Source organism: Diabrotica virgifera, chromosome 1 (genome assembly GCF_917563875.1).
Source record: "Diabrotica virgifera virgifera chromosome 1, PGI_DIABVI_V3a".
In the NCBI taxonomy this organism is placed as follows: Eukaryota; Metazoa; Arthropoda; class Insecta; order Coleoptera; family Chrysomelidae; genus Diabrotica; species Diabrotica virgifera.
In genome coordinates, this window is record NC_065443.1 from 31267820 (window position 1) to 31278044 (window position 10225).

Genomic DNA, 10225 nt, shown 5'->3' on the forward strand with positions numbered 1-10225 from the left:
ATCAGAAATTATTCGCTTCGGTTTGAAATTTAAATTCAAATCTGTACATATTGTTATTAATGTATCAAAACTACTTTTGTACGATTGCTGTGATTTATTTGGTAACAAACAAAATACTAGAGGAACATAAAAACCATTTTTGTAGCCATCTATAGTAAACATCTGACAAAAATATTTAGAACAGTATTGAAAAGTTCCATCTACATATAAACAATTTACATTACACAAAAAGTAAAGATTTGTGAAACAACTAAAAATTGCGGAATTAGTCCAGAGAAATAAGATTTTTCTCGTAACACATCCCCCTCTAGGCCGAAACCAAATTTTTTGAGTAGTATGGACATCTATATTAATAACCTATATGTTTCCTGCAGCCAATTTTGATGATATACATAGTTATAAACAAATGAAGATCAAAAAACGCTAAATTTTCGCTTTTTTCGTCTATTACCAAAAAGTTAAGCACTTTAAACAAATTTGAGTGTAAGAAGCTCATAAATCGTATAAAAAACTTCAATATGGCGTTCGCTGAATATGTCCATCCTTATTGGTTGCTTAGAAAATTGCAAAATAAATCATAAATTTTGAGTTTTTAAAAATATTCATAACTTATGTAAAAATTAACTTAGAACCTTCTTATTACACGGAATGCTGATACTTCTTGTACTTAAATTATATTTTAAATTTCAAAGCAATTGGTCAAATAGTTTAAAAGTTATTTAATTTGTTTATCCCAAATTCATTTTTTTTGCAACACTACAAGTCAGAAAATTATGAGGCTACAATCATACTTCGGACAGTTTATGAAAGAAGAACATTTATACTATTGCCATTATTAAAAATAAATGACATAAAATAATTTTAAACAGTGTAAAATTATTTTGAAAGAACATGTCGATTTTTTGCTTACTTATAAACAATTAGAATAACTTTTTAACCATTACCTGTAGAAAAATTATTTTTTCATATTTAGATAGACTGAATTTTTATACACATTTAGAAAGAAAAACAACTGTCCTAGGACAATTAGGGACAAAGTTAGCCCCCCCATTTATTTAATTCACATGTTTTTGCAAAATAATTTTGCAATATTTATAATTATTTTTTGTAATTTTTTTTTAATTAAATTAATACTGTAAATTTCCTTCTTCCATAAACTATCCAAAGTATTACTGTAGCTTCATCATTTTCTGACTTACAGTGTTGCAAAAAAAATAAATTTGGGATAAACAAATTAAATAACTTTTAAACTATTTGACCAATTTCTTCGAAATTTAGGGTATGAATTAAGCACCATAAGTCTCAGCACTCCGTGTAATAAGAAGGTTCTAAGTTAATTTTTACTTAAGTTATAAATATTTATAAAAACTCAAAATTTATGATTTATTTTGCAATTTTCTAAGCAACCAATAAGGATAGACATATTAAGCAAACGCCATATTGAAGTTTTTTATACCGTTTATGAGTTTCTTACTCTCAAATTTGTTTAAAATGCCTATTTTGTTAGTAATAGACGAAAAAAGCGAAAATTTACCGTTTTTTGATCTTCATTTGTTTATAACTATATATATCATCAAAATCGGCTGCAGGAAATATATAGGTTATTATTATAGATGTCCATATTACTCAAAAAATTTGGTTTCGGCCTGGAGGGGGTTATGTCACCAACCGGCTATTTTTTTTCCTTATTTCTCTGAACTAAATTATTTTTCGTAGATAATAAAAAGTTTTTACCTGTATTTGTTTTTAAATTTAAGTTCACTAACACTTGTAGAACTTCTTCCTGTAAGTTGGGCAATGATGGTGTGGATTTTCGTCTTGCAGCATAGATATTTCTTCGAACGCAAGAAATGTCTTTCGTCGTCAGCGGTAAATTGCTGAAATTTTCCTTCCTCAATTCCTTGTGGACAATCTTTAAAGGTCTTTCACATATATCTTCTACAGCTTTCCTCTTTGTAGAATTACTAAAAATTTGTCGGTCAATGTGGATATCTGGAGCATGATTATGCTCCACCGATGCTTTTTCAAGAATAACGTAATTTTCATCACCTTCCTTTGTACACTTTTTGTTGACACCCTTTTTTGATGCATCACCATCTAACTTTTCCATCTTTGGAGACATGGGCCTTTAAATATTTATATTCATTAATATTAATAACAGTTCTCCCCTTTGACTAAACATAGTCGTTGGAGTCGCCATTTAAAAGTTAAACACTAACGGACAAAACCGGACATTATACTGTAATACTTGCAACTGAAGTAAATAACTGAAAATATTTATATTCTTACTTTCAACTATAATCAAATTTGGACTTTGGTGGATGTCATTAAGACTTAATCCCCAACTTTCTCGGCGATGGGGCAGCAGGTACTTGGGATTAATGGGCCCAGGTAGTTCGTGGGGCAGTTAGATAACGCCGCATTTTTGGTCCCACGTTTCGGTGTTTCTATTTATTCACAGTTTCCTCACCTTCTCTATTCCAGTAAGTTTATGTTATCCAGTCTTCTGGATTTTGTGTTTGTAGCTAGATTCGATAGGTTTTCTTTCCGGATCTTGCTATTTTTATTTAGATAATATATTTAATTATACCTGTAATCAAATACTGTTATTGTAAGTTTTCAACAGTATTTTGATAGAAAAAAATAATTTAAATTTTTTTGTGATTTTTTTATTTGTCACCATAAATAAATACAAATTATATACAATAACAAAATAAACCTATTAAAAAGCATAATGGGCATAGCCAGTAACGTAATTGACGTGGGATACAGCAGGGGCAGCTGAATACGCTACCCCTAGAAGAGGATGAGCTACGTGTTCGGCTGCGGTCAGTTGTACACCAGGATTTGAGATTCTTACATCAGATTTCCTCACGCTTGAAAAGGGTGTATCGATTGATTTGGAGTAGGTAGATATTTGGCCAAGGTTTCCAAAGCTGCGATAGATGTTTGATGATTGTGATGTCAATGCTGGTGCTGTGTATTGGAGGGGTGCAGCTGTCAATGCTGGTGCAGTATAAGCGACTGCAGCAGGAGCAAGAGGAGCGCCAATTAGTCCAGCACTAGCGTAGACCAGCAGGGAACAGAAAACAACAAACTGCAAAAAATAATAATTTTGTGATTAAAAATACTACTATCAAATCTTTAATTAAAATTGTCTCCCAACAGAAACTTACCAGTAAAATAAAATTTAAAATATTTAAATATACATTTTAGTATTGTCCGTTAACAGTAATTCTGTCAGATAGTATATTATATAGCTTTAATTAAAGGGAGTCAAAGTTGAAAAAGTTCACAAAATAACATTTGGAAACTGTCCTAACCGACCAACTAGATCCAGAAGAAATAAAACGCAGAATAGCACTGACAAAAACTACTTTTATGAAAACGAAGTAATTTCTTTGAAATTATTATCTCAGTGACCTAAGATTAAGAATGTTTAAGTGACATGTTTGGTCTATACTATGTAGGGTACACCGCTAATGTAAGAGTTAATAATAAATCCACAAGGAAAAAGTTTGTCTGTAGTTGGCTGTATACCATATAATACAAAAAACAGTAAAATCCTGTATAAAAGGTATATTTAAAATCCCTCAAAAGGGCCACATCAAAATCACAACATAACTAGTTTTCGACTGGTTTACCAGTCATCATCAGCGTTTACCTAAAATGAATATAACCTGATAAAATAATGCAAAGATATTGAAATTTTGACTACGGTTAAGAAAATTATAGGTTATACTCAAGTGCAATGTACATGCTAACCACCAAGATATTGTTTGACAAAAATATGTGGGTCAAAGCCCAGTAAAAGTTGTCCGTCAAGGATAATAATAATAATAATGTGGTTTTGAAAAACTTCCAATTAAAATCTGGAGTGCGACAGGGATGTATAATACCCTCCATTTGTGTTCAATATATATAGTGACCACATTATGCGTCAAGTTTTTGAGGAATGGCAAGGTGGAGCAACTCTAGGAGGAAGAAAAATAAAAAATCTACGTTATGCTGATGACACTGTTATATTGGCGTCTTCACCAGAAGACCTGGAAGAAATTATGAATAGGCTAGGAATGGTGAGTACGGAATATAGTATGAAAATATGAAAATAGATATACAGAAAACCAAAGTAATGATCATCGATAGAATCAGAAACAACCAAAGGAGATACGAAATTTGGCAGGTTACGAAGTGGTCAGACAATTTAATTACTCTAACTCCGTTATTACTAACAGTGGAAAATGCGAAGATGAGATCCGTAGACGCATCGTAATGACCAGATCGGCAACAGCTAAACTCACAAAAATAAGGAAGAATACTGACATTACAAAAAACACAAAATTACGCCTTGTTCGAGCGTTAATATTTCCTATCGCCACCTACGCTTCAGAGACTTGGACCATCAAAAAAGCAGATTCAAAACGTATAACGGCATTTGAAATGTGGGTCTACCGGAGATAGTTGCGCATACCATGGACCGCACATCGCACAAATAATTCAATATTAGCCGAACATAAAAACTAGACTCACCACAACTATCAACCAAAATATACTGAGATATTTTGGACATAACTAGAAGAAGATAAGTTAAAGGCAACGATAGTTGAAGGCAACGTAGAGGACAGAAGATCCAGAGGAAGATCTCCATTACGATGGTCGGACCAAATAAAGGACATGACTGGTTACTCATTCTCCGATGCAAAACAACACGCACAGGAGAGAGATTATTGTACAGAAATAGTCAAACGACTTACATGACGCCACTACATTCTTACGAAGGAGAAAAGATAGAGGAGGAGGATGTATGGTGCAGAAGTGTGGACATTAAATAAAAGTATAGATCAAGAATTGACAGCAGTATAGAACAGAATTGAAGCATTTGAAATGTAGATTCACAGACGGATGCTGAAGATACCTTGAACAACAAGAAAAACTAATGACAAAGTACTAAGAACGCTGAACAAAGATAGAAAACCTGTTTAAGACCTGTTCTAATATTCACTAAATTTCAATTAAGATTTTATTTATGCAAAATTTTGTAAATAAATAAATAAATAAATTGAGATTGTATGAGTCAACTTTATATAAAATAAATAATAATTAAAATAAATAGAAAATACTGTTGAGTATACCTTGAAAGCCATGGTAGAATCTGGAGTTGTTCTTATTATAAATGATAATCGTGTCACTGTTTATTGTATCAATTTATACCAAAACCAAATTGCACTAAGGGCAACTTTATTTTCGAGGTTAAATTGGGCAGTAGAAAAAATTCAAGAAATAGAACGCATAGAGAATAAAACTGGCGAAATTCTCACAGAAGAAAATGAAACAATGAACAGATAGAGAGAATATTTCCAAGAGATGCTACAAACTAACTGCTATCACAAAAAAAAAACGTGGCAAACCAAAGAATAGAAGATGATAATGTAGAACCTATAACCATAAATGAATTGCAAGGAACTATTGCAGAAATGAAAAAGGGAAAGCACTAGGATATGACAGAATAAACAGTAAAATGATAAAAAATGGGACAAAATACAACACAGTTAGTATTAAAAATATTGAATTCCGTTTGGAGTGAAGAACAGATACCGATAGACTGGCAGAAGGTACAGATAGTGCCGATTTATAAAAAGGGCAATAAGACGAATTGCAACAATTCCAGAAGAATAACACTGTTAATCACTGTCATGAAAATATACGAAAAAAATATTCTCGAGGAATCACAAATAGTCCAGAAAGCCACTGCGCATCCGCTAGGAAAAATATTCTAATTCGGATTTTTTGCACAATCTTACTCAAAAAGGACCCCTTTTAACAAATTTGCATGTTGCCAGGATCAAAAATTGGTCAAAAATTATTTAAACGTTTTTTTTTGTTTTTTTCCTAAAATAATTTTTTTTGCATGGAACAAAATTTTTTTAGGTTTTTTGGATCATTCCAAACAGAAAAGGTCTTTAGTGACTTTTCTCTAAAGTTGATAGTTTTTGACATATAAGCGATTAAAAATTGAAAAATTGCGAAATCGGCCATTTTTAACCCTCAAAAACTATGTGAAAAACTGAAAATTTGAATATTGCCAAGGTAGGTAGATATTCTTTAAACATCGATTGATGAAATCTCGAAGAGTTTTTTGCAATATAATATCAAAAACTCCTTTGTTTTTTAATTGCTAATCAAGCGTGCGCGACACTATTTTCCACCGACAGTATGGTGCAAATGAAAGGAATAAATTCGTTATTTCGTAAACCGGTGACTTTAAGGAAAAATCCCAAAACAGGTCGGTCTTTATTTTTAAGTTATGATATTGTGGCATATATAGTATACTAGTGACGTCATCCATCTGGGCGTGATGACATAATCGATGATTTTTTTAAATGAGAATACGGGTCGTGTGCTGGCTCATTTGAAAGGTTCTTCAATTCTCTATTCAGTAATATAAACATGTACATAATTATTTATACAGGGTGTCCAAAAAATTTTTATTAAATTAAATCATTTGGCAAATTGACAAAAAAATTAAATTATTGGAGACCCTGTATAAATAATTATGTAAATGTTTATATTACTGAATAGAGAATTGAAGAACCTTTCAAATGAGCTAGCACACGACCCCTATTCTCGTTTAAAAAAATAATCGATTACGTCATCACGCCCAGATGGATGACGTCACTAGTATACCATATATGTCACAATATCATAACTTAAAAATAAAAATCGACCTGTTTCGGGATTTTTTCTTAAAGTCGCCGGTTTATGAAATGACGAATTTATTCCTTTCATTTGCACCATACTTCATACACATGCAACGGGGAAAAATAGTGTCGCGCACGCTTGATTAGCAATTAATAAACAAAGGAGTTTTGAATATTGTATTGCAAAAAACTCTTCGGGATTTCATCAATCGATGTTTAAAGAATATCTACTTACCTTGGCAACATTCAAATTTTCAGTTTTTCATATAGTTTTTGAGGGTTAAAAATGGCCGATTTCGCAATTTTTCAATTTTTAATCGCTTATATGTCAAAAACTATCAACTTTAGCGAAAAGTTACTAAAGACCTATTCTGTTTGCGATGATCCAAAAAACCTAAAAAAAATTGTTCCATGCAAAAAAAATAATTTTAGGAAAAAAACAAAAAAAAAAACGTTTAAAAAATTTTTGACCAACTTTTGGTCCTGGCAACATGCAAATCTGTTAAAAGGGGTCCTTTTTGAGTAAGATTGTCCAAAAAATCCGAATTAGAATAATTTTCCTAGCGGATGCGCAGTGGCTTTCTGGACTAAAAGCTGTTTCAGAAAAGGCAGAAGCACCCATGATCATATATTTACAATCAAGCACATATTAAAAAAATATCAACAGAAAAAAAGAGAGAATATTAAAGAAATAATATGAATATTCTGATAAGGGTAATTAAGAACATTTACAACAACAATGTGAATTATATTATCAGTCAAAACAGAACATCAAAACTAGTTAATACAAACGAGGGTCTGACACAAGGAGGAGGATTAAGTCCAACACTGTTTATAATTTACATGAATGAGATAATTAAAGAATGTAAAGTCAAAGTAAACAAATGCATGTGTTATGGAGATTTAAGAAGAGTAGACATTTCAGATGGAGAATTCGCCGACGAAGTCGTCATATTGGCCGAAAATGACAAACAACTACAAAGAAATATATAAATATGGAATGAATGGATATGAATACTAAAAAAATATGGAATGCCAACTAATAAAAATAAAACAGAAGTTATGGTCATGGGGGAAAATGAAGAAGAAGAAAAGATAAACATAAAAATAGAAGAAGCCAATACAAAACAATCACGAAAATTCCTATACTTAGGAGTAGAATTAGAAGAAAGCGGAAGACTGGAAACAGAAATTAATAATGGAATTTAAAGTCAAATAATAGAATAAAGTCAGTATAGGCTTGTATTATCCTCTGGTTGGGAATCGTGGGTACTAACAGAACGACAAAAGAGTAAAATACAGGCAGTAAAAATGAAATACCGCAGACGAGGAGTTACCAAAAGAGATAGACTACGGAGCACTCAAATAAAAGAAGATGTTGAAATAGAGTCAATCTTAAAATTTTTAGAAAGAAGGGAACTCAGTTGGTGGGGTCATATTCAGAGAATGGATCATACAAAACCTGTGAAAGAAATCTGGCAGACAAAAACGCAAAGAAGAAAGAAGAAAGGTAGACCATGACAAACATGGGATAGAATACTAGGCAAAATATTCGAAAAAAGGGGAACAACATGAATAGAAACAAGGACGCTGGTCAGAAATAAGAAGGAATGGGTCAAATTAGTACATAATATAGTAGTTATTAGTTAAATTTAAAATTAAGTTGTTTTTGTATTGTATTATAATTCTCGCCCTACAACACTATGTGGTAACAGGGTTTTTTGAAAATATATATACAAATCAAGCTTACTTAACATAAATAATTAAAATAAATAGTAGTATAAAAATATTATTGAGTATACCTTGAAAGCCATTGTAGAATCTGGAGTTGTTCTTTAAAAATCTGCCAAAGAACTGATAAATCGTGTCACTGTTTGTATCAATTTATACCAAAACCAAAGCCAAATTGCACTAAGGGCAACTTGATTTTCGAGGATCAGTTAGGTAGTCCGGTTAATTGGTCGATTGCATAAATCGCAAAATTATTTAATGCATTATTGTCTCCTCAAAAATCTCGATATTCAACTTTTAAAAGCAAGTCTGTAGCAATTTGTATCTCACGAGCGTAGGTATAAGATTTTTTATATTTATTAAGTAAATGTAACTAAAAATAAATGAATTAGGGACTTCTGCACTATCGGTTATTGTTCAACGACACAAAGATGTAGAAGACGAGGGGAAATCACTACATTAAAGATCCAAATAGATCTATATAATATGCAGGGTGTCCAGAAACCCTACCGACAAACGAAGACAGGAGATTTTTCAGATAATTTTAAGACAATTTAGCTCAATTCACCTAGTCCGAAAATGCTTCCTAAGGGAGCTAGAGCTCTTTGAAAATGGCGTCTTATAATTAGTTTTTCTTAAATACCTCCAGAACGCTTCAATTTAGAAAAACAAAATCGGTACGTACATTTATCTTCCAGAGGTAAACCGATTCCATCCATTGCAAATTTCTAGTATTGATCATATGCGTCCGTTTTGGGTAGAGCAACGGTTATTTTATCACATAACTTTTTTGTCTTTAACTTTTAAGCATTTTTGGCACTGGATTATTAAATTGTGAGGTATTCTAGTACTAAAAGGCACTCTTACTCTAAGTCGCTAGGAAATACGGTTTTCTAGAAAAATCGATTTTAAAATATTTCGCTTTTTGAATTTGAAAAAAAAAATTGAAAAAAATTTTCAAAAAAAAAACGGTGTATTTTACCAACTTAAAGTAAGAGTAACTTTTAGTACTAAAATACCTCATAACTTAATAATCTAGAGTCAAAAATGCAAAAATTAAAGACAAAAATGTTATGCGATAAAATAACCGTTGACCTACCCAAAGCGGACGCATATGGTCCGTACTAGAAATTCGCAATTAATGAAAGCGATTCATCTCTGAAATATAAATAAACGAACTAGTTTTCGGATTTCTAAATAGTTTTTTTTTAATTTTTTTGGAAATTCAAGAAAAGAAAAATTTTTAAATCGATTTTTCTAGAAAACAGTGTATGATATCGAATTAAAACAAGAATACCTTTTAGTTGTAAAATACCTCACAATTTAATAATCCAATTTAATATTCTTATAACCGGGATATTCTAATAACCGATCAGTGGCGGCTAGCCGTAATAAGTGTACCGAATGTATACGTAATAATAGTACATACTATGTTAATATATGTATTTGTATATGGTTTTAGGTCTTTTTATGTCAATAATACAATAGCCTAACGTATTTATTAAAAAACCAAATTACATTAGGTATATTATGTGGATGCATACAGTAATTAATATGAAATGTATGCAATATATAGAATATGTAAATATTTTCGTATTAAAATACATAATATATTTAATAAGAAAATTACTTTAATATTGAAAAATAATCGGTAATTGTAGCTTGTTTTTTTGTTACATAAAATACTAGTCACTTTTGTTGCTCTGAATTATAAAAATTAGAAAAATTTACAAAGGTTTGGCCATCCCGAAAACGTTTTATAACTTTACAAGCGATTAGGATGGACGAACTGTTTC

At 31.2% G+C, this 10225-nt stretch overlaps 1 protein-coding gene across 1 annotated transcript; it reads right to left on the minus strand.

The window, feature by feature from the left end:
- Positions 1-2664: 2664 nt before the first annotated feature.
- On the minus strand, positions 2665-8630 carry LOC114328203 (cuticle protein 67-like). Its single transcript, XM_028276986.2, has 2 exons — positions 8501-8630; positions 2665-3097 (listed from the first exon to the last, which is right to left on the minus strand). Exons 1-2 carry the CDS (start codon positions 8510-8512, stop codon positions 2723-2725), a joined length of 387 nt encoding a protein of 128 aa, XP_028132787.1. The 5' UTR covers positions 8513-8630; the 3' UTR covers positions 2665-2722.
- Positions 8631-10225: the final 1595 nt, after the last annotated feature.